Source organism: Spinacia oleracea, chromosome 6 (assembly GCF_020520425.1).
Source record: "Spinacia oleracea cultivar Varoflay chromosome 6, BTI_SOV_V1, whole genome shotgun sequence".
NCBI classification, from domain to species: Eukaryota; Viridiplantae; Streptophyta; class Magnoliopsida; order Caryophyllales; family Amaranthaceae; genus Spinacia; species Spinacia oleracea.
In genome coordinates, this window is record NC_079492.1 from 65,528,089 (window position 1) to 65,554,208 (window position 26,120).

Below are 26,120 nucleotides of genomic sequence, written 5' to 3' on the forward strand. Positions count from 1 at the left end.
GCCCTTAAGGTACTTAGAATTTTCGGCACATATAGGCAATTGTATGACTGAATATTTGCTCTCAAAAATCACTTTGAATACTTGAAATCTCGATGTAAATATGTGACCCTAGGCACCTATTTATAGAGTTATGGAAAAGGATTTGGAATCCTATTAGGATACTAATTTATTTAATTATAATCCTACTAGGATTCTAATTAAACAAACTAAATCTTTTAGGATTAGATTTAATCATATGACAAATCCCGGTAGCCTTAGGATTCGAGTAACACAGTACTTCGAGTGATACGCTAGCGCCGCACGCAGGCCTTGCGGCCCATGCACAGCGCCAGCCCACTCGTCGCAGCCCCGCGCGCGCGCCAAGGCCATTGTTGGGCCTGGCCTTGCGCTGGACCGGGCGTGGCTTGGCAGCGTGTTTTTGGGCGCTTGGGCTTGCTGAGCGTAGGCCTGGCTTCGTGCTGGGCCTTCGTCTAGCAAGTCTCGTCCGATGCTAATTCGTACGACGCGCTTCCGATTAAATTCCCGATTCCGGAATTTATTTCCGATACGAACAATATTTAATATTTCCGATTCCGGAATTAATTTCCATTTCGAACAAATATTTAATATTTCCGTTTCCGGAATTATTTTCCGATTCCGATAATATTTCCGATTCTGACAATATTTCCGTTTCCGGCAATATTTCCGATTCCGGCAATATTTCCATTTCCGATAATATTTTCCGATACGTACCATGTTTCCGTTTCCGGCAACATCTACGACTTGGATAATATTTACATTTCCGATACGATCCATATTTCCGTTTCCGGTAATATCATCGTTTCCGGAGCATTCTTTTCTTGCCTGTGACGATCTCAGCTCCCACTGAAACCAAGATCCGTCGATTCCGAATATCCATAGATGGAGTATTTAATGCCATTAAATACTTGATCCGTTTACGTACTATTTATGTGACCCTACGGGTTCAGTCAAGAGTAAGTTGTGGATTAATATCATTAATTCCACTTGAACTGAAGCGGCCTCTAGCTAGGCATTCAGCTCACTTGATCTCACTGAATTATTAACTTGTTAATTAATACTGAAACGCACTTATTAGACTTAACATAGAATGCATACTTGGACCAAGGGCATTATTTCCTTCAGGTACTCCATGCATATTATGAAAATGTAGGGGGATATTGGGTCCCCTTGCCTAATTCCCCTAGAAGTCTTGAAAGTAGGGGATGGTTTACCATTGATGATCACTGAGGTGGAAGGGGATGCAACACAGTTTAGGATTAGATCAGTTGAGTTTTTATCAAAGCCTTTCCTAGCTAAACAGAATCTAATGAAGTTCCACTCTAGTCTATCATAGGCCTTTTCTAAGTCAATTTTGAAAGCAAACCACCCATTTTTTCCTTTTCTTGATTTCATTGAATGGAGAATCTCAGAAGCTGCAATGTAGTTCACCTCACATCCTCTTCCAGGTAGGAAACTGTTTTGGTTTGGGGAGATTATGTCCTTGAGGTGAGGTCTGATTCTATTGACTAAGATTTTGGAGACAATCTTATAACTAACATTACACAGACTAATAGGTCTAAATTGCTTAATGGTTTCTGGGTGGTCAGTTTTGGGAATGATGCATATTGTGGTGTCATTTATGGTTTGGGGAAAGGATTTGGTCTGAAGCACATTGTCCACAAACTTGTAAAGGTCCTGCCACAGGTTTCCCCAATGCTGTTGGTAAAAATAGGCATGTAATCCATCTATCCCAGGGGCTTTCAAGGATCCTAGATCAAACACTGCTTTCCCTATTTCTTCTACATTTGTGGCATGGTCAATGCAGATGTCATTCCTATAGTGGTGGTCTTGGCAGGAGGGGATGTTGACTTCTGAAGAGAAGAGGTTATAGAAGTAGGTCACAATATGGTTAACTAAGTCATTCCCTTCTATGTCCCCCCCAACTTCATTCTTAAGTCTTAAAATTTTATTCCTTCTCCTTCTAATTATGACAAAGGTATGGAAAAAGGTGGTGTTTTTATCTCCACTATCAATCCAGTTCTTTCTTGACCTAGCCATCCAAAAAGCTTCCTCTTGGTCATATATGAGGTTCAATTCTTTGGAGAGTTCCTCATATAGTTCCAGAATATGCTTACTGGTTGGCCTAGTCTCTAAAGCCTTTTGAGTGCCACTTATTCTAGCAGACAACTTTTTTCTTTTGTGGAAGATACTTCCAATGTTATTTTTAGCCCATGATTCCATTGTATCTGAAATGTTACTGAGTTTACTGACAAGTTCAGACCCATCCATACTAAGTTCAGCATTAATCATGTTAGCAAACCCTGGTTCTGCATACCAGAGTGGTTCCAATTTGAAAGGCTTTTTACTGAAAACATTTTGGTTATTTTCTTGCTCAGTTATCAATTTAATAGGGTTGTGATCAGAACTTTCTCTGGGGAGAGTGTGGACAGTAGTGTTTGGAAACAGATTTAACCAGTGCATATTAACCCAAGCCCTATCCAGTCTTTGGTAAATAGGATTATCTTTCTGCTTATTGAACCAAGTAAACCTACTTCCTACACAACCAGCATCCACTAGCCCACATTTATTCATGGCATCAACAAACCGGTCAGCTCTATATTGTTTTATGGCATTTCCCCCCAATTTTTCAGAATGGCAAGTTATCTCATTGAAGTCCCCCATTACCACCCAAGGAAGGTTTATATGGTTGGACATATCTATTAGTTCACTCCATGATTCTATTCTACTCTTATATTTAGTACTAGCATAAATTGCAGAAAGAAAAAATTTAAAGGGGTGGTCAGTGTTTACCTCAACCACACCATGGATAGCATGAAGGTCCTTTCCGATCAACTGAAAGTTGATGAAGGTTGGGTCCCACATGACTACGATCCCACCGGAGATTCCGTACGGCTCAGCAAGCACATAGTTCTCGAAAGGTGTCTTCCTCATTATTCTTTCAGTGTGTTTGGGGCTGGTTTTGGTTTCAGTTAGGATGAGGATTTGGGGAAGGTGTTCTTTGTAGAGGTGGTTGATGTTTGCCTGGAATCCACGACGGGCAATTCCTCTGCAATTCCATGCGACAATTATCATTGGATCAGGGATTTTGTGAGTTCGTGAGAACTCCTTGTATTTCTTCTGGGTGAGAGGATCGGTTTTGTCTATGAACTCCTGACTCCTCTTGCTCCACAGGATTTGCTTCCTCACCACAAACTCCAACTCCATTTCGCAGTCTCCCTCCTCTATCTCCTTCACTGGGAGCACCTTGATTTCCACTTGTGGTAAGTCCTCTGTTGTTGAGATCACCATCAGCGCATTCGTTCCTTCTCCAAATGTTCCCCTGAGAGTGTTCCTCTTGGTTAATTGCCAAGTCTTCCTGACTTGGGGGAGAACTGGGATTGGGTCGCTCAGAAATTCCAGTTCCGGTGGGAATACATCTCATCCCTCTCTTGCTTCCTTGCTGGTCATCCACCATTTCACAAACTTTTCCAAAACAGGGGAGAGTGCCTTCAGTGTTTTGAGATCCGGAAGATGGAAGGGTATCATCATACCGCCTTTTTTTGGCGACATTTCCATGTTGTTGTAAGGGGAGTCGAGCCACTGTGGCTCCATCATGAAGTGGCGTATCGCCGGTGGGTTGACATCGTGCCACTGGGAAGGGGTTCTGATGGTGAACCTCATGTTGTTGACATGGAACTCTGGGTAGGTCGGAATTGGTGCCTCCTTGGACACATAATGGTTGAGAGAGTGATCTGCGGTGGGTTCTATGATCGGGAACGGAAACTCGAGTGGGAGAGGTTGGAAGGGAAGAGTGAACTTGGGGTTTGGTGTGTAGCGGCTGTATAAGTATCGTTGGATGTATGGTGGTGGTTTTGTTAGGTCCGTTTCCTCCGAGTCGCTTCCAAGATCGACCATTTGTTCGTCGAGTGAGTTCGACATTTTTTGGTGGCAGTAGCTTCCTTGGTGGTTTGGGATTTGAAAGTGAAGAGTGGGGTGATGAGAGAGAAGGGGAGGGAAGAGTTGTATTGTTTTGATCTGGGTTAGAATTTGGTTTTACTGTGGATGAGAAGGTAAAAGGTTGGTCATGATTAATTGTGATTGGTTGACTCTGCGGTGAAGAATGGATGGGCGAGATTGAATCTGGTTGGTTGGTGTCGATTGGGTTGATTATGGGTGGGAGTAAATGGGATTGTTGAATTTCCATGTTTGTTTCAGCACAAACCGTTTTGGCTTTTTGTGGGTTTCCTTGGCATTGTTTTCCAGCCATGGGCTGATTGGTTTGGGCCTTTTCTTTGCCCTTTTTCTCCAGTTGGGCTGAAAGCCTTGTGACCACCTTTTGGACTAGGACCGTGTGATTCTTTAGGAACCCAGTGGGTTTTTTTGATTGTCCTTTTCGCGGCTTCCCTTTTTCACCTTTCTCTGTTTTCTTCCTGTCAGTTTCCTTCCTCCCTTCTGGCACTACTTTTCTTGCGTTTCTTTTTGTTTTTTCTGCTGTTCTCTTCCTTGAAACATGGATCCAGGGGTTTCCAATGTCTTCTTCTTGTGTGATTTCTTGTGGTTCAGCCACGTCTTGCGTCGTTTTTTCAACGGTACAGATTGTTTCTTTTCCTTTCTCCGAATTTCTCTTCTCTGTTTCCACAATTCTCCTAGGGCATCTTTCACTCCCATGGCCAATTGTATTGCAAATTCCACAGAAATTTGGGAGTTCATCATACTGGATACTCTGCTTGAATGCACCTAACCATATACTTTCTTTCCTCTGTTTTGCCAGGTCTATCAGGATTTGGATTCTAGCAAACCTGACTCTGTTTTGTTCCAATGCATTCATGTCTGTCTTGATAAATTCTCCCATTTCGTTCGCAATTCTCTGCAAAATTGGTAGAGTTAATGATACCCATACAGGGGCTTTGGAGATTATTGCTTGTGATGGTTTGAAACCCGGGGTCCATGGTTGTACTATTAACATGTATCCCGCAATAAACCACGGTCCATTAGATAGAACTATCTCTCTTGCTTCTTCTGTCACCATAGTGATGTTGTAGAAGCCTTTTCCTAGGGCAATTAGTTGAGGTTGCTGATGAAGCTTCCATATTCTTTGAACAGAGGACTTGAGGAACTCAACTGAGAATGATTTCCCAACAACTTTGATAGTAAGGGATCGAACCCATCTTTCAGAAAGTGATGTTACTTCTTCTTTCCCCAAACTTATAAATGCTTCCACTGAGGGGTCATAGGTGGGGGTGGGGCAGTTGCGATGATGGAGGAAACCGTGGATACATTTCCGATTAAGGAGGTGGTGATAGAGCAGTAGGGTTTGGATTGGTGGGGTTGATGTTGTAGTATGGCTGCATATGATTTGTGTGGGTTTTGAGAGGTGGGTGTTAAGGGTTTCAGTTGGGGTTGGTTACCTTGGTTGCTGGTGGCGGTCGAGAACTGTGCTGCTTGAGCGGCGGCTTCTTCAGTGGGATCTGGTGGTTGAGGGGGGGGGGGGGGGGGTTCTCTCTCTCTCTCTCTAGCATCTTTTTTTTTTTAACTTCTTGTTTTGGCTGTCTACTTTTATGTAATTAATGGTTAAAGTTTGATACTGTGAAGCCAGGAATGAAGTGCGTGATCTAAATATACAGTACTCCGTATTATGATATTTTTGTGTATGGCACTATCTAGACATTATAATAATAATAATATAAATATTCTAATACTGTGATGCATGTGACGATAATTAGGTCCTCTGTCCTTTAACTATTCGGGACTTCACTACAACTACACAACATCAAGTTTTGTGGTTGATGAACCAAGTCTTGAATCAAATCCTTACTCTTGGACCAAGGTATGTATTATCTAATATCCATCAACCAAATAACCACAATTATATTATATTTACAGCATGTAATAACTAGTCAAATAATTAAGCGTAAGACTGTAAGATTACAATTTTAACAACTATAGGATGCCCACAAAAAGTAATATTTTCTCCGTTTCGGAAATATCGCACCAATTTTAGGATAAAAGTAAAATAATATGATGTCACAATTTTAGGATTTCCACTAAAATATTTGTAATATTATACGCCAAAATGAAAATTTTATTTCATTTTAGTTCAGGTTTGAAGCATAGTAAAGCTAGCATGTTAATTTGTTTAATGATCGTCATATATGAAAGTAACTTTTTTGTATGAGAGAAGAAAGTAACATGAAATTGAATCTTTTAGGTTGCAAACATAATCTTTATAGATTCACCTGTCGGCGCCGGGTTCTCCTATGCAACTACTACAATTAGCAAATCTTTCCAACCTAGCGATACATTGACGTCAAAGCAAGCATATGACTTTTTAAAGAAGGTCAGGTTGTTTAAATTCTTCAATTCTTATTTATCGATTTTATTTGATATAAGTGAGTACGAATTTTATTTTATTTTTCCTTATGTTTATTCTCAGCTCATATTTTCTTCTTTTTTGAAGGTAAAATTAGGTCATCAATAAAATAGTCCGAAAATGATAAAGGTCGCAACATGCGACCTTTAAGCCGTGTCACAATGTTGACATGACATGCTTATGTGTCATGATTTAAATTGGAATTTAAAATATTTAACATATATATCCTATTATACATGTTTAAAATAAAGGTAGGAAAATCTTAATATTCTAATTTGTTTCTTTCTTTATATCGATTACCTTATTTACATATTTTCATAGTAAATTTTTTGCATTGATAGTAAAAATATTATGATGACTCATAGCCTACGTGACGCTTATATGTACCAATTAAACTACGACACGTAAGATTGCGACAACTAAATGTTGTCGCAACTTGCGACCTTTATCATCATCCAAAATAGTCATACGATATTTACAATAGATATCAAAACTAACAAATACAAAACAACTAGGATCAAACGAAATTCTAATCCGGCAAAACCACAATCGTTGTGGATCGATGAGATCTGACAATGTTGAATACTCACTTTCACATCGTTGTTTGATATAACATTCAACGAGGGGGGTCTTTTGATCTGTTGTAGTTTTGGGATTGAATTAAATTAAATTAAATTGATTGTACACATAGAAATGACATCCGTTGTAACACCGCACAAATCTTCACCAGTAAATCAACTTTCCCTAAGAAATTAAAAACATAGACCCGAACTCTCGCAAGGAGAGAGATAAAACCCAATAAATGGGTAGAGATAACCAATAAATGGGTAAAAAAAAACACTCCAATAGAGAGAAAATAGAGTTTTTATTCCAAACATGAAATCAAAAACTAGAAAATTCAAGAAAATAGGGGCGTGGTTGGTGCCCCTAAAAAATTAGGATTTTAAAAGAGGAAGAGAGAAAAGAGATATAGAGAGAGAAGGGAGACGAGTGGCTCTTGATTAGCTCATCTTTTCTTCTTTGGCCTAGTCTATTTTCTATGGTAAGGTTCAAGACTTCAAGTTGATATGATGTTAATCATATTAATTTTTTTTTTGACGGGATGTTAATTATGTTGTGATCCCATACAATATAAAATAATACTTCCTCCGTCTTTTAATACTCGCAACGTTTGAACTTTTGCTACTATTCATATAATCTACTTTGACTATTCTTAGTGCTTTTTATATAAGATAAAACATAGTCATGTAGGATCTTGTTAGATTCGTCTCAATGTGTATTTTCAAAATATCAACTTTTTATAATTTTTGCATAAAGAGAATTTAAGATACAAATGATCAAAGTTGTGAATTGGCATGCATGAAACTAACAAACGTTGCGAGTATTAAAAGACGGAGAAAGTATAGCTTAACCATTTGCTATATTATTTAATTTTTTTTTATTATTTAGACTTTTCAAACTTATTTCTTTGAACTTTACTTAATTGTCTGAATATATTTTTGCAGGATAGAAAGTATTTGAACTTATTTCTCTTTAATTGTCTGACTAGATTTATTTGAACCTTTGTTTTTCCTGAAGTTAATTTATCCTAATAAATTAATTTGAATTTATGTTTCTAAAAGTATATGAAAATAAGGTGAATAAAAACAAGCCTAAATATTATGAAGTTACGAGATGGTAAATTTTGTTACACTTGATTCTAATTTGTACGTGTTTCGTACAGTGGTTTATGGTGCATCCTAAATTTTCAAGGAATCCTGTTTATATAGCTGGTATTTCGTATGCTGGAAAAGTTACCCCATCTCTTACATGGGAGATTGTAAATGGTATTTCCTCCATTCTCATATACGGAATAAATGCTTTAAACAGTTAATGGTTATTCCATTAACATAATTTTCAGTTATTTTAGCTTAAATGAATTTAACTAATCTTCTTAAAGTTAATTAAAACATGCATAAATTAATCAGTTGCAAATTGGATTTTGGTAGTCCTTACTTTCCGTGACATTAGTTTATCAGAAATTTTATTAGAAATAATTAAATAAGTTGAATAAAACGTACGGGGTTAATAAGGTATGAAATTACTAACTACCAAGTATTGCACTAAAATTTCAAAATTTAAAATTGACAAAAATATAGAGTATGTATTTTAAATTGAAAAGAATACTGCATTATGTTCAATTACTACATTTTCAGATTATTAGGGTGTGCTCGACAGTAGCGTTTGAGACAACGAATAGCATTTTGACCTATTTAAAAAGCTATTTGTAAAATTTGCAAGTCTTTGGTGAGGTAGCGGGTGAGTTACCGGTTGGGTGGCTTTTGTCAAACTTTAAACATAACAGCGTTTGAAGTTAGCGGGTAGCGTTTGACAAAATTATAATAAAGTTTTAAATAATATATACTTCCTCTGTTCCGGAAATATCGGACCATGTTGACTTTTACTCCTCTAACTATTACATTTACTTTTAATATCTTAAATCGTGTGCAAATAAAATTATAAAAAATTAATACTTAGAAAATATATAGCGATGCAACTCTAACATGACCTCACATGACTATTATTTCCTTACGTACGAATCACAAAAAATGGCCAAAGTCATAGTGTGAATAGTGTAAAAAACAAATGGTGCGATATTTCCGGAACGGAGGAAGTATAACTTTTATCGTATTTTACAATCAAAACCACTACTTTTTACCAAACACTCATACTAATTACTTGCTACTTTGACCGTTACCCGCTACCCGTTACCCGCTACTATTAATCAATACTCGCTACTCAACCGCTAAACGTTACTCGCTATCGCTAGTTTTGTGGAACAGGACCGGGCGTGTTCGACGGTAGTGTTTGAGGAAGCGGATTGGTCGTTTTTTTAATAGTTAATTAGATTTTTTAGGGGCTTAATTTTTTTTAGATAATAGTTAATTAATTTTTAGGGGTTTAATTAATTCAATTAAGTGTTAATATTAGAATTAGTAGAGAAAATGGTTGAGTAAGGACAAAAAAGTAAATTCACGCTAACAGAGACTTAATGGAGTGGACGGAAAATGCTCATGAAGGGCATTTTGTGTTATTGTTTTAAAACCTCAGGGGTATTTGGTGCATTCTGGAAAATTTAGGGGTATTTGGTACATTCTAGAAAAGTTAGGGATATTTGGTGCATTAAGACAAACCTCAAAAGCATTTCATGAAAAATCCATAAATTCAATTAAATTCAGATAAGTTCAAATAAGTGATCAGTTAACTAGAACTAACGTACACTAAATATTAAAGTCTTAACTTTGTTATTTCTCTAACACCATTTTTACAATAGTACCCTGTAATACTCAGAGATCGTTTTTTCGCATATCAGATATGTGTGGCAACACACATGTCAACTAAAAGACAAATAGCTAAATGACAAAAAAAGAAAGTACTATTCATGTAAAAATAGTACCATTCTGTAAAAAAAAGTATCATTTTTGTTTAAAAAAGTAACATTTAATTTCTTTTTTATCTTCTTTCCTATTTTGTCTTTTGCTATATATGATATGCATTTGCAAGCACATATGTGATATCCGAAAATAGTTCCTCTAATACTTGTTTGTTTTTCTTTTCCCGTGTCCTTTAGGAAATGAAGCAGGATCCGAGGCAAGAATTAATCTTCAGGTACGGTATATGAATAGACAATGACACTTTGTTCCACTTTAGGAAACTCGTACGAAAAATACACCATTTCCATTTTGTTTTTCTTCTAGTATTTCGTCAGACCATTGTTAACCACCGTGCCAAGGGGGAAATGATAAATCCAAGGAATAATTTCACTTCTTCCAAGGAAATCAGCTTTAAAAAATTGTGGATTTCCTTGGCAGAAGTAAAATTTCCCTTGGATTTATCACTTCTCGTGCCAAGGGGTTTTTAATTTTGCATTCCCTAAATGCAAAATTTCCCACATTATTAACCCTTTAAATATGTATGGTTTTTTCCCTTAATACTAATCTTATATGCACGTGATGCGTGCAAAGATATATATAAATTATTCGCAAAGTTTTTCTAAAAAAAAAAAAGTAAACATCAAGATAATTGGGGGATATATTTTTATTACAAAGTTATTTGTTTCACTGAATTTGTTTTAAAAAAAAAATTTAATATGGATTTATTTGATACAATATAAAAATGTGGGATAATAAAATATTTAAAAGAAAAAAAATAAAGTATGTGATTAATAAATATTATGTTTGGTTGTGATTAAGTGTTTTATTAAATCTTATTTACTAACTAATAAAATACTGATTTATTTGATACAATATAAACATGTGGCATATATTTATTTGATATAAAAATACCGATTTATTTGAAACAATATATTGTCTCAAATCTGATTTATTTGATATGGAGTACAATACAATATTAAAATGTGGCATAATAAAATACTTGAAAGAAAAAAAAAGTATGTGATCACTAGAGATTATGTTTGGTTGTGATTAAGTATTTTATTAAATCTGATTTACTAATAACGACTTTCTTTTTTTGTCATTTTATTTTATTTTACAATTGTTAATATAATTGGTAAGTAGTATTAAATTTGATTACAAACTTTTATATAAGACGGTCTTACACAAAAGACCACATTGGTGTCATATAATTAAGTTAAGTAATGAAACCAATTAGTTAAACAATAAATCAATTAGTTATGCACTGTAATCAATTAGTTAAGTACTGAAACTAATTAATTAAGCATTGAAACCAATTAGTTAGGCAATGCAACCAATTAGTTAAACAATCAAAATGATCTTTTCGGTAAGGCGGTCTTACACAAAAGTTTTCGAAATTTGATTGACTACTTTTCTTTTATGTCTTTTTAGAGATTGCATGAATCAATCCATGATTTGCATTAGACTTTCTTAAGATTTGCATTAAATAATCAAATTTTAAATTAATTAAATTCAATGTCATAAAACAATCAGTTTTTTTAATTAATTCAATTTGATGAAGTTATAGAGGGTATTTTAGACTATTATATAGGGGCCACCAAAAGACCATTTACGAAAATGACATCAGGACTCAGAAATTCCCTTATAGAATAGAGATAAATTTGCAATTTAATAAGGGTGTTTTAGACTATTCTATAGGGGCCACCAAAAGACCATTTACGAAAATGACATCAGGACTCAGAAATTCCCTTATAGAATAGAGATAAATTTGCAATTTAATAAGGGTGTTTTAGTCTTTTTACACGGATATCAAGTCCTCCCTCCTTCCCTCTTTCGCGGTAAAGTAGGAGGAACTCTATGCCTCAAGTGACTTGGCTCGTATTAGTACTGATCATTAATTTGGTATTGGTACTAAGGCTGGTATGGTATTTGTATACCAATATATTGCTAAGAAGTACCAGTATAAATAATTTGCGTTTTTGATAGTGAAATATTCTATATTGGTACTAAAAGTAATTATATTTTCGTCCCTTATGTCCATCTAACACAAGCCACTTGATATTTAGCATCACTCGTAAAGTGGAGACGAGTGATAAAAGAAATTATACATCCCATTGATATATTTTGATTATTTTCCATGTGCGAAGTATGATATTCGAAAATAATGAAGTAATTTAGTTAGGTCTCACCTTTTTACTTTTTGTTCCACGTGTTTTAGCGGGCATATGTATTTTAAGTCATACAGTACTTCCTCCGTCCTTAAAAGATTGTCACATTGTAATTTTTTTAATCAAATTGTGAAAAATTTGACCATGAATTCTATAGCCATATGAGTCTTGTTAGAGTCGTTTTAATATATATTTTAATATCAACTTTTATAATTTTTACGTTTGTATAATTATAGACCGTGAAAAATCAAATGAGACAATCTTTTAAAGACGGCCGGAGAGAATAACAAGTTTTTATGATATTTCATTCACCACGTTTGTATTGAATTCAGGGGTATATTCTTGGAAATCCGATCACTGATTGGGACCTTGATGAACAAAAACATGTTGATTATGCTCGTCGGATATCTCTACTTTCCGACGAGCTTTATGAGGTTAGTAGTACACTAGTACTTGCTCGTTCTCATCAAAATTTCCATGTCACTACTACATATTACATCCGTTTTAAAAAGATGTTTACACTTATTATTTGCACGAATTCCATGTAATGTTTGTCCGTTAATGTATCCTATTCTATATGACAAAAATTATAAAAAGTTGATATTTATAAAGTAAATTTTAAGACGAATCTAACAAGATATCTCATGATAATTTTTGATAAATAAAATAGTGAGTAATTATGGTCAAGGTTTTAATTTTTGGACACGTTTTTCAAAGTGTAAAAAACATTATGAAACGGAGTTAGTAAGTTAATAACATTGATAGTTTGTCAATGTAATGCACATATAATTAAGTCTTTCTTTTACTTTATCCAAAATTACTAATTCAATTGTCGGTTTAATGGTGAAAAATAACAAATTTGTGATTAACATGGATAGTTTGTATGGGTATTTTTTTTACGTGGTATTTGAGAAATTGGCATTGTTTAACATTATAGAGGGAAATCGTTCTCTTCCATTACTATGCGTAAATAATCGACATTTATGCACTTCTTTTTGAAGCAATTTGTTTAATTATTCCCGATTTCCTAGGCAATTAAAGTAAGTTGCAACGGCGATTATCGGACAAACATTGTTCATGCGAATGCACAATGCTCGGAGAATCTTGAAGCTGTAATGAATGTGAGTGATTCAAATGTTAAATGATATACGTAATTTACATTCTTCCCAACCTCATATTCATCCTCCTGATATATATACTTTCTTTGTTCTTTTTTATATGATATAATTATTTAGGCACGTTTGTCAATACACTATTTTAAACATTAATATCTTAATTATGGATAAGAAAAAATATAAAAACTTGATATTTAAAAAATATTCATTGAGACGAATCTAGAAAGACTCCACACGACTATGTTTTTTTTTAAGTATAAATCACAAAAGGAAGTCAAAAGAGTTTGTGTGAATAGTGTACAAAACTCAATTTTGTCATATAAATAAAAACGGAGGAAGTATATATAGATTATGGATAGGGGTTGTATGGTGCATAGACACATACATTTATACAGATTTGACAAAATCAATATTTCTAATGGACTATGGATATAGGCAACTGACACATTTACACAAATTTTGACCATTAATATCTCTAATTGTCTACAACATATTAAAAAAGGGTGGTGATAAAGGTCGCAAGTTGCGACAACATTTAGTTGTCGCAATCTTACTTGTCGGAGTTTCATTGGTACATATAGGCGACACGTAAGCTATGAGTCATCATAATATTTTTACTATCAACGCAAAAATTTTACTATGAAAATACGTAAATAAGGTAATCGATATAAAAAAAGAAACAAATTAGAATATTAAGATTTGCTTACCTTTATTTTTAACATGTATAATAGGATATATATAAGTTAAATATTTTAGATTCCAATTTAAAACATGACACATAAGCATGCCATGTCATCATTGTGACACGGCTTAAAGGTCGTATGTTGCGACCTTTATCATTTTCGTTAAATAAGTTAGAAAAGTTGTATATTACTACTTCCAATTCATAAAGATCTTTACGGTTACTATTTGCACAAATATATATTAAGACAAAATTAGAAAAGTTGGTTTAATATAATAAAATATGGATAAGTAAGAGAAATGTGTAAAAAAATGGATGAGTGTAAGAAAAAAAATGAATAAAATAAGAGAAAGTGAGTGAGAAATTGTAAATAGTGTGGGATAAGAAGGATAAGGTAGTAAATTTTCATGTCAAAAAATAGAAGAAAGCAAAGTGTAAAGAACATTATGAAACGGACTAAAACGAAGTGTAAAGATCTTTTTTGAAACGGAGGTAGTATATTAGGTACTCTTACAGTCTTACGTATTACATATGAAAATTAAATACACGTATTGTTATAACCAAACGCGTGCCACGAACGATTGAGAACAAACCTACAAATATAATATAGGACAAATAGCAAAGACAATAATAAAAGACACAAGTGTTTATGAGGAAATTTAGATTTCCCCCCCTCAAATATTATCGTATTATTAAGTTCCTACAAAATATCACAATAACCCCTCAATTGATGATTCCTCTCACCAATGTATTTTCCCCTCTTCTTTTCTAGCTAGGCCTAAACCCCCCTTTTATAGGCTAAACTAGAAACTCACGTCTACTAGAATTATACTTGTTCCTCAAGTCTAAATAATTCTAGAGATTGTTACATAACAAAATATATCTACTTTCCTAATTACAATTCTAACTAAACTAGGAAACAAGATATTAAATCAAACAAGTCCGTTTCGTATTTTTGTCAACTTAACTAAGTTGTGTTTATTTCCTAACAAACCTTCCCTTAAACTCAACTTAGTCTCTTCGCGAACTAACAAACAACTTTCGGAGCTTGCCTTCCCTTGAGCCAAAATTTGTCCCTCATTCCCTTCTTCAAGTATGAAGAGATTTTGTTTGTTACGTCGTCCCTTCAAGATCACACTCCGAGCCTTGGTGACCTCCAAACGACCTCCCACAATATGAATAGCATAACCCAAGCCATCCAAACGACCCAAAGATATAAGATTGCGATCAAGTCTCGAAATGTACCTCACCTCTCGTAATTTTCGAGTCTTCCCATCATGTGTCTTGATCTCAACCTCACCTATACCCTCAACCTTAGCCTCTTCCCCGTTAGGCAAGGTAACACACAATCCATCACTTTGTTTATAAGAAGTAAACCACTCCTTCCTACAACAAATATGTTGTGAGCATCCCGAATCTAAAATCCAACCCTCTTTTGGATCTTTACTCTCCTCCACCATTAGAGCCATATCCTCATCAATAGCAATAGTAGCAGCACCTCTAACCCTTCCGTTCCTCAATGCCATCAAGTCTTCCTTGTACCTAGGACACTTTGATTGTGTATGTCCTACCTCGTCACAGTACCAACACTTGATGTTAGGGTTTGTATTGCTCGCCTTCTTCTTGCCTTTCCAATTATTGCTACTACCCTCCGCTATCAATCCTGCTCCTCCATGGATTGATGACGATCTCCCTTGCTTCATGAACCTCTCTGCCTCGAATAACGCTACCACAGTATCGTCCAAAGCAATTGTTGTCTTCCCTACAAGTAAACTAGTTATCACAGAGTTATACCTTTTAGGAAGAGATGTCAACAATAAAATTGCTTTGTCCTCCTCCTCGATTTTCACATCTAAACTCGTCAATTGAGTGATCAATCCATTAAACTTATTCAAATGATCTTGTAGTGCGCTGTCTTCCTCCATCTCGAGTGAATAAAGGTCTTTTTTAAAGAACAACTTGTTGGTCAATGACTTAGATGCGTACATCTTAATCAATTTCTCCCACAACTCTTTTGGATTATTATCCTCTAAGACGTTTGATCTTCGGTGCAAGAGCCAATCTGATCGTTCTAGTAGCCCGTAGTTGCATATCCTCCCACTTGTCCTTGTCCACCGAATTGGGTTTCTTATCCTCCAAAGTCTTGTGAAGACCTTGATGTATAAGAATATCCTTAATTGTATTTTGCCATAATGAGAAATTCGTCTTCCCATTAAAAAGTTCTACCTTGTACTTGTTCCTGAAATCATCCATGACTAAACCCAGCTCTGATACCAGTTTGTTATAACCAAACGCCTGCCACGAACGATTAGGAACAAACCCTACAAATACAATATAGGATAAATAGCAAAGACAATAATAAAAGACACAAGTGTTTATGAGAAAATTTAGATTTCCTCCCCTCAAATATTATTGTATTATTAAGTTCCTACAAAATAACACAATAACCCCTCAATTGATGATTTCTCTCACCAATGTATTTTCCCCTCTTATTTTCTAGTTAGGCCTAAACCCCCCTTTTATAGGCTAAACTAGAAACCCACGTCTACTAGAATTATACTTGCTCCCCAAGTCTAAACAATTATAGAGATTGTTACATAACAAAATATATCTACTTTCCTAATTACAATTCTAATTAAACTAGGAAACAAGATATTAAATCAAACAAGTTTGTTTCGTATTTTTGTCAACTTAACTAAGTTGTGTTTATTTCCTAACACGTATGAATAATCAAACAACGTTTTACATAATAACGTACATTTAGTTTTTACATATTAGTAAAAATACCAAGTCAAAATTAGCATATACGGAGTACTTTGTACTACGTATCTTCGTATATAAATAGTTCAAAAGTTCAAGATGTATCAATATGGAAACAGATGGAGTATACGCTTTGAACTTAGAAGTGAAAATACACTTTGAGTCTCTGTTACGTTCTATTCAATATATTTTGTCTGAACTTGTATTTGTTGAACTTATATAAACTTTTTTTTATCTAACATATTTAATTTGTACGTAATGTGAAATAAACTCATATGTCTGTAAAACTGCCTGTTTTTTTTAGTCCGAACTTGTCTGAATTAAATTAATTTGCGTTATCGATTACATCTTGACTTATTTTAGACCTCTTTATGCTCGACTTATTTATTTTGACGTACATATTTCTCAGAAAACATAAGTTGAAATCGTGCGTGTGTATTCTGACTTAAACTACGTGACAAATATATTGCCTATGCAGTTCTTTAATCCAATACTAGATGACTATGTCCTGGATCCCAAATGCATCAAGTCATCACCAGATAAGTGGTGTCGGGTAATATATTTCCCCCTCTCATATTATACTCCTGTTTATTTATTTTTTTGGTTAAAATATTATACTCCCGTTTTACCGTTTAAAAAGAAGAGGCTTGTATTACTTTGCACAACTGAAACATTTTTTTATTATTAATTATTATTATTTTATTATTGAAATATGAATGTTATCAAAAAATATTAAAATTTTTGAAGGAAAATATGAATTTTATCATTCTTCTACGAAAATGGAGAAATGTAGAAAATTGGAGAAATGTGGCTTAATTTCAGTTCAGTTCAGTTTAATTCAATTCAATTCAACTTAATAATAATATTTCCTCAATTCTCGAATATTAGTCCCTTTTGGAATCTTGACTAAATAAAACTAATAATTAAATACTCTGTAAAACTAATAATTAATAACTTGTTGAATTGTCTGTAATTGAAGCATTTTCCAAAGTCTGTAATTGAAGCATTTTCCAGAGCCGAAAAAATTGTTGAATCTGTCAAGATAAGAACTCAGTTTTCTCCTTCAACTTCGCCCACATCATTAGACGCTTCTCTAAGATAGGTCTCTGAAGTTCAACCAATTTAGCCTAGTAAATAATTACATAGTTAATTGGTGTTGTTTCAACCAATTTAGCCTAGCTAGTAAAAGTTGTGCATATATTGTGAAACAGATGAATCATTTATAATAGAGTTAATAAACTTCTTTTTGTGTGTAGGAACACGATCATAGTGATATCTCTCATACGTGGGCAAATAACGTCCAGGTCCAATCAGCTCTTCATGTTCGAGAAGTAAGCGAATCAGCTAAAATATATGACATGATAAATGTCAAAACTTAAATAAGACAAAGAAGTATCAATACATGATTTCCAAAATTTATCAAATTAGCTTGCCTAATCTTTGAGATTATTAGGGAACGATAAATCAATGGTTTCGGTGTCGCGGTCGTAGTAAAGGTGATGTGTACAAGTACAACAAAGATATCTACAGTAGCATCCCTTATCATCAAAATCTGACTACCCGTCCTCTTAGGGCACTAATCTTCAGGTAATTCATACTCTCATTTAGGTCACTATATGTGTAATGTGTTTCATGAAACATTACTACACCTATCAACACATATATTTTAAATCTTACATTGAGTACGTACACTATGCTTAATGTGAATTAAGTACATAAATTATGGTCACATTCTTACATTGAGTATGATCTAACAGTGGTGACCAAGATATGTCAGTTCCATATTTGATCACATTGAAATGGATCAACAAGAAGCTAAATCTTGTCCCAATTGTAGATTGGAGGCCCTGGTTTGTAAACAAACAAGTCGCAGGGTAAGTCTTTTAATTTAAGAGTTTTTAAACTTTTTATGTGAATATCAATCACGTATTTAATTAATTAATTAATTAATTAATTAGTAATTAATGTCCATATCCTTTTTGCTTTAGTTTATCGAGTTCTCTCTCATCTCTAATCCAAATGACCATTAAGTAGTTATGATTTTCTATAAGTAGGGAAGAAAACTAGCTTGGTTAGCATTAAAAAGAACCAATTAACCTGCTACATCCGGCCTTATGACCGAAAATATTTACGAAGTAATTTCGTTTCAAAATGATATTTATGCTTTTGTTTTAGTCTGTCTTATACTTCATCCGTTTTTAAAATAATTGCAACACTTTGATTAACACGTTTGCCAATACACAACTTTGACCATAAATATTTCTAATAATACTTTTTTTTAATCTTAAAATTTAATTTTGTAAAAGTATATAATGAAATCAATTTACCAACATTTTACTTATAGCATTTGCTTTTAATAAATTAGTAAAAACTATGATTAAAGTTAGTAAATGAATAGTGGCAAAAGTGAAAGTGTTGCAATTTTTTTAAATGGAGGAAGTATTATTCTTTACATTGTGTTTTATACTTTTTTTGGGATATAACAATGTACATCTTCTGTCCGTTTTAAATTTTAAGTATTTCATTTTGATTGTCCCTTTTTAATTTTTAGGTTTAGTTTTTATTATTATAACATAAATGTCTCGAATATTATGTCAAAATCATACCAAGTGATTTGAATCGGTCAAATTCATTGAGGCGTTAAGTTTCTAACATTTTCCTACTGGGGTATTAAGTCTCTTTCACTTTTTCAATGTCATATTTTGGGTAAAGGTGAAAATGTTATTAATAAATGTAATTTGTATTGTTCAAGTAATAAAAAAAGGAATTTTTTCTACATTGATTATTTGTTAAATCACTTGTATCGGTGCATGATACCAAATATAAAAATTGAAAAGGAACAGATCATTCACAAATTTACATCCTTTCACTCACCTTCTCCTTTATTCATTTTTCTTACACCGACCCACCTTTTTACTAGGGATGACAATTTTATCCTGGCCAGATAGATGTCTGAACTACCTAACCATGCTATATGGATAAAACCCCGAAAAGAAGCGGATTTTAATCGGGTGACGGGTGGATCAGATCTGATTCGGGTTGACTTCAATCAGATTCGTCATCCGACCCATCATCCAATCCATCCAACCATCACCAATAACTTTTAATCTTTATTTGGTTCAATATTAATAAAGGAAGGAAAGGGAAAGGAAGAGAAAAAGAAAGGAAATGCTTTAAAAATAAAATTAAAATTCTAATATCTGATTCTAGAAGTGTACTTAATTTTAGTGAATTAAATGAAAGAGAGATAAAGGATCAGAACTATTAAAAGAGATTATGTTGGAGGTTGGAGAGGCGGATATCGGATATGTGGGGCAATACAATTAAATATCACCCCACAATATGACAAAACAGGAAAAATGTTAATAAATAAAGACAAAACATTATATAACAAAACATAGCATTTAGAAAGAAAAAAAATAAGAGAGAGAGAAAGAGAAAAAAAGTAGAGAGAGAACGAGAAAAAAATTGAGAGAGAATGAGAAGACAATAGAAAGAGAAAGTGACAAAGTGGAAAGAGAAAGTATCAATTTTTTTTTCAAAGTACAATTTCTTAAAAAAAATTAAAAAACAAGTACCATTCATTTTAAAATAAGTACTATTTTCTTTAAAAAAAACAGTACCACACTACAAGAAATTGTACTATTAATGACAGGATATCCCGTCGCGAAAAGCCAATAATCATTGATTAACGACGGGATTTCCTGTCACGAACCCGTCATAAAAGGGGGCCGTCGTTAATAGAAATCCCGTCGTAAATCCGTCGTAAACCCGTCGTAAAAGATATTTGCGACGGTTAATTATTCCCGTCATTATTTGGTTGTTTGTCCCGTCGCAAAAGACTTTTGCGACGGGATTTTTGACCCGTCGTAATTAGGTTGTCGTTAAAGATACAAGTTCTTGTAGTGCCATTCGTTCTAAAACAAGTACCATTTTTTAAAAAAAAGTACCATTTCTTCATTTTTTTGTATTCATAATCAATCTCAAAAAATAAATTACTAGCAATTTTTTTTGTCTTTTTTCTATTTAGCCTTTTGTTCTAATATATGTGTAGCAATATCAGATATGTATTTGTAGTTCCTCGATTATGGTGATTATGCCCTAAACTATTGCCGTCGCCATCATCGCCGTCGCCGTCGATCCTTACCACTAATTCACTATCAATACTAACTACAGTACTATCCGTTTATGCAGAGTATTCATTCTTTTATTGACGATAATCAATATCATGATCGTTACACTTCATTCCCTACCTGTATGGCTGTATGTAGCAATATTCATGTAGCCATGTGTTTCATGCAGATATGTTACAGATTATTCAAATGGTAGCTACAATTTGACATTTACTACAATCAAGGTAAAAAATCGATCTATTTAATTTTTTACTCCCTCCGTCTCTTTTTGTTTTTTACGTTTTCCTTTTTGGGTATTTCAAAATGTTCTTTACATTTCCTTTTATATTATCACATAAATGACTTAGTATTCTATCAAAATTTGTGTCCAATTATTATTTTAACCAATTAAATTCATTGGGTCATTTAATCTCTCACACTTTTCCATTAGGACATTAAAATTTTCTCATTTCCCAATATCAGAATTTTGATAAAAGTGAAAATATTATAAATAAACGTAATTTATCTTGTTTAAATAAAAAAATTGAGGAATCTCGATGTAAATTAATTAATTGTTAAAACGCGTGAAAAATACCAAACGTAAAGAACAAAAAGAGACGGAGGAAGTAGATGATAATGATTTATGTAACTTTTAAATGAGCATTTAATGCATTATTTTGGTTGGTATTAATTTAGAAAAGTATGATAAAAATGGGGTGGCAATTCGAGTTAATGGGTCCTGCCTGTTCTTTATTACTACTTCCGTCTCTTTTTGTTTTTTACGTTTGGTATTTTTCACGCGTTTTAATGATTAATTATTTTGCATCAAAATTTCTCAATTTTTTATTTAAACAAGATAAATTACGTTTATTTATAATGTTTTCACTTTTATCAAAATTCTGATATTGGGAAATGAGAAAAGTTAATGACCCAATGAATTTAATTGGTTAAAATAATAATTGGACACAAATTTTGATAAAATACTAAGTCATTTATCTGATAATATAAAAGGAAATGTAAAGAACATTTTAAAATGCCCAAAAAGGAAAACGTAAAAAACAAAAAGAGACGGAGGAAGTATTATTTTAGGTCGATTTCAGGTTGGATAAAAATATAAGGTACTACAAAGTATAATAAATGGTCAAGTGGGTCGAATTCAAGTCATTCGGATTTGATTCAAATCGGATTCTGAGTAATTTCAGGCTGGGTTATCAAATTAGGTAAGAGATTGTCAGTTATAAATAAATGATACAGTACGTCGGTAGTTGTAATAAGAGTTAGAATCTTCAGTCACACATATTATGTACCACTTAATAATTTTGCTATTAATATCTTACAAGAGGTCTAATGCTTGTATATATCTTTTCCTATCATTAATAAGTAGAGTTAATACACAATTTCACTCATTAACAAAAAGTGGGTATAACAATAAAAGAAATAGAGGGAGTATTTAGGTCGTCTTCATTAATTAAGTTTTGTACAACGAATAAATTTGAATCTTTGCAAATGTAAATCAAACAAAGATACGAAATTGTTAGTAAAAATAATGTGACACTAGTGTTTTATTGTGTGGTATTTTTTTAGTTTCTAAAGGTTACTTTTAATTAAAAATTGTAAATAACTAAATAAGGAAGAGAGAATTCAAGCATGTGACCCATTTTACACTAGCTTCTAATTTTTATCACTAGACCAAAACTTTCTTGGGATATTAATATTAATAATTAAATTGCTACTTAATTTTGTAGGGAGCCGGACATGTTTCCCCTGAATTTAAGCCTCGAGAAAGTTTTGCAATGTTTCAAAGATGGATCGCATTTAGGCCTCTATCATGAAGATGATCAACATTATTGTTTATTAAATTCGTGCTTTGGATTGATGAGATTGCGTTATTGGTTTATTGTCCAATGTCTAATACTTTCTCCGTTTAGAAATAATTTACCTTTGACTTTCACGTTTTTCAATGCATAACATTTACTATTAACATCTATAATTAGCTACTAGTTTGTGCTCATGCTAATGCACGTTACTTATATAAATTAGGAAGCAAGTAAAAGAATGCATTATATTAGATAAAACAATTGTAGAGTACTATGTATAATGGGAATGTCAATAAATATAAATAGGAAAAAGTTATAAAATTAATATATAATACATCAAGGATGTATTCATTTATAAGATAAATAATAGTTTCTCAATGATGTTAGATAATAAAATTATAGTTAGATGTCTAAGATAAATTGTTATGCTCTAATAATGGCGTAAACGTATTTCATATGCAGTTGTTGACAAGAGACTTCATTGTATTAATGATATTGTAAAATTTTACGGGTGTTAGCTAACTTTTCTAAAAGAAATATGTTTCTGATAATGATTGATCATACGGAGTATATGTTTATATGTTATTTGGGTGTTTTATATATTGATATGAAAGAGTTGGAAATGTGAGTATGCGAGTCTATAGGTAGATAATAGTCTCACCAATGAGACAAAGATTTAAATTTTTAGACCAAATTGAGTCTCACCAATGATGTAAGTTAAGTTTGATCTTCCTAGATTGATTTTCTTCTTTTAAAAAACAATATAGGGGCTTGGATAAAATACCTATCTTACTTATGAGACACCATTGCTTGACCAAACAACCCAGAATCCCTACCCAACTACTACAAAATTCTTCTCACCACTTGCGAAAATCTTCAGACTAACCCATAACCAATTCAAATATTATCCCCCATCAACGACTAAAAGCGTCCAACCCCATCCACGACACCAAAAATTACCCTCGTAAAAACACATGAAAACCACCCTGACCCACCCACCATGAAATAAACCACCACCCCCCTAATATTCACCAATAATCATGAACTTCGCCTTTAAATTGTCAAATTCGACTGTGAAAACTTTAAATAAACGGATATTTCATGAGATACCCCCGAGGTTTAAGTTTATTCACCAGGTACCCTCGTTGTTTCAGTAATCCACCAGGTACCCCTCAGGTTTCATTTTCTCGCATGACTTAACCTTGCCGTTAAGTGGCCGTTAAGTGGCCGTTAGAAACTTTTTTTCACCAGGTACCCTTGTAATTTATTTCACCAGGTACCCCTGAGGTTTCATAGATTTTCACCAGGTACCCTTATGTTTTTATGGTAATTGCACCAGATACCCCAGCTCACCAACGGCTAAAAAAACTAGCCGTTGGTGAGCCTTCTCTATTTAAAGGGGGAGCATCAGCAACTCTTCACTACAACTTTCCGTTCTTCCCATTAACCAACTCATATTTTCCCTATTTCCCAACTCACTTTCAAATGAGCTCATATTCTCAATCTCAATCTTCCTCTACAACGTATGAATCCTCATACGTTGTAGTTCCAAACAAAACATGCAACATATGTGGGAAAAAATTTGCAATAAGAAGTTCTGAAACAATGAAAAATCCTCAAAAACTATATTACAAGTGTGACTTATGTGACAACTTCAAGTGGTGCAAGGGAAGCATTGAGCAACCACTGCCAATGAGAAACAACAAAGGTAGCACAAAGGAAGGAGAAATTGAAGAAAATAGAAGCTTGAATGAAGAAATTCACCAAATGAAGAAGAAACTCGAGCAACAAAAGAAATTAATGCATGGAGCTATAAAAAATGGCATTCTAATGTTTTTTATTCTAGTATCATGTTTACCTCTTTTTCTCAGTTTAGGGGGTCTACCTGATGCTCTCTTCATGGGTGGTGGGAGGATAATAGAAAGGTCAAAAGAAGGCCATTGGGTTGGGTCAGGCATGGGGTGCATGTGCTCTGAGTAAGTTAACTTGTATGCTTGCCCTTTGAAGTAGTGAGACACAAAATCAGTAGCCTCAAGTCTTTGGTGGTAAATAACCCTAAGGCCATGTCTGCAAGGTATGCCAGATATTTGCCATACTCCACAACCACAAGTCCTTGCATCTAACTTAATAGGGTATTTGACAGCCCCCTCTTTCACTTCATATTCCCCTCCCACAGCAGCTGTTACAGAACAAAACCTAGACTGTTGACTCCTCTCTTCTAATACCCCAGCAGCATATTCAGTCAATTGGTTTGGTCCCATTTCTATAGCCTTGCCAAATCTAGACCCAATCTTCTTCATACACCAACTCCCAGCCTCTATTAGATCCAAGCATCCAAGCACAAACAAAATAAAGCAGCAAAACAGAAAATGTATTAATAAAAAGGACAGGGGTGGTGTAAAACATATGCAACCACAGTGTAAAAAGCAGTAAAGATAGAACATTTACCTTCCATCAGAGTGTACACTGGCATGTCTCTAAAAGGCTTGGTACAAGCGTTGTAAGATTCAACAAAATTGGTGGTGTTGTGATCATAAACCACTTGTGGTTCAAACTTGTGCCTTGACCACTGCTTTGGCACTTGGGACAGATAATCAACAACCTTTGGATCAATTTTGGCAATCTTCTCCATTGCCTTGTTGTACACATATGGGTTGTATGCATTTGCAGCAACCCAGAAAGACTTATGGACTTATGGAATGCAGTTCCATACCAGCCAGTTTTTTTTAAAAAAAGTAGCCGTTGGTGAGCAGGGGTATCTGGTGAAATTACCATAAAACATAAGGATACCTGGTGAAAAACTAAGAAACCTCAGGGGTACCTGGTGAAATAAATTACGAGGGTACCTGGTGAAAAAAAGTTTCTAACGGCCACTTAACGGCAGGGTTAAGTCATGCGAGAAAATGAAACCTGAGGGGTACCTGGTGGATTACTGAAACAACGAGGGTACCTGGTGAATAAACTTAAACCTCGGGGGTATCTCATGAAAAACCCGTTAAATAAAAGATTAATTGTGGATGTCAAATTCAACCATGAGAACTATGATTAAAACGAGTAATTATGGAGCTCAAATTCGACCATGAAATATGATTCAAATTAGAAAATAAATACATAGTAATTATGAACAAAGTTATATTATGTACTTTCTTACATGTTTCTCATAATATATATATATATATATATATATATATATATATATATATATATATATATATATATATATATATATATATATATATATATATATATATATATATATATATATATATATATATATATATATATATATATATATATATGGTAAGAACACCTCCTTAGGTAAGAACACTTCTTACGGTAAGAACACTTTTACACTCTCCATGTTCTATATTTGTTCAAACATATTCCAAAATTTGTTCAACCATGTTCAAAATTTGTTCAACCATGTTCTAAATTAATTCAAGCATGTTCTAAAATTATTAAACCATGTTCTAAATTTTCAAGCTCATGTTCTAATTTATTCAAACATGTTCTAAATTTATGCAAAGATGCTCTAAATTTGTTTCAACAATGTTCTAAATTTATTCAAGCATGTTCTAATTTATTCAACAATGTTCTAAATTTAGAAATGAGAACCTAGTCAACGCATATACCTATGTACATGTTCTAAAATTATTAAACATGTTATAAATTTATTCAACCAT

The 26,120-nt window shown here is 33.6% G+C and overlaps 2 protein-coding genes across 5 annotated transcripts in view; one reads left to right on the top strand and one right to left on the bottom strand.

The window, feature by feature from the left end:
- The window catches only part of LOC110775960 (serine carboxypeptidase-like 16), a 35,886-nt gene extending 13,283 nt beyond the window's left edge, over positions 1–22,603 (top strand). Inside the window, exons 3-14 of one of the 3 annotated variants that reach the window (XM_021980550.2) lie at positions 5,724–5,827; positions 6,209–6,337; positions 8,094–8,196; positions 9,981–10,018; positions 12,284–12,385; positions 12,983–13,072; positions 16,987–17,061; positions 17,765–17,839; positions 17,962–18,095; positions 18,266–18,382; positions 20,811–20,865; positions 22,366–22,603. In XM_021980550.2, coding sequence (XP_021836242.2) covers positions 5,724–5,827; positions 6,209–6,337; positions 8,094–8,196; positions 9,981–10,018; positions 12,284–12,385; positions 12,983–13,072; positions 16,987–17,061; positions 17,765–17,839; positions 17,962–18,095; positions 18,266–18,382; positions 20,811–20,865; positions 22,366–22,452 — 1,109 coding nt within the window. In that variant the 3' untranslated portion in view covers positions 22,453–22,603. The remainder of the gene's footprint in view (positions 1–5,723; positions 5,828–6,208; positions 6,338–8,093; positions 8,197–9,980; positions 10,019–12,283; positions 12,386–12,982; positions 13,073–16,986; positions 17,062–17,764; positions 17,840–17,961; positions 18,096–18,265; positions 18,383–20,810; positions 20,866–22,365) is intronic. The other 2 variants (XM_056832490.1, XM_056832491.1) reach the window with 2 other exon arrangements.
- A 1,264-nt stretch (positions 22,604–23,867) lies between these two features.
- On the bottom strand, positions 23,868–25,437 carry LOC110775956 (uncharacterized). 2 transcript variants are annotated; one of them, XM_056831537.1, is made up of 3 exons: positions 25,284–25,435; positions 24,886–25,196; positions 23,868–24,754 (listed from the first exon to the last, which is right to left on the bottom strand). In XM_056831537.1, the coding sequence occupies exons 2-3, from the start codon at positions 25,067–25,069 to the stop codon at positions 24,198–24,200; spliced, it is 741 nt and encodes a 246-aa protein (XP_056687515.1). In that variant the 5' UTR covers positions 25,070–25,196; positions 25,284–25,435; the 3' UTR covers positions 23,868–24,197. The 2 variants fall into 2 exon arrangements, with proteins under 2 accessions (XP_056687515.1, XP_021836240.2); XM_021980548.2 differs by having other exon boundaries at positions 24,886–25,437.
- Between the last annotated feature and the right edge of the window lie 683 nt (positions 25,438–26,120).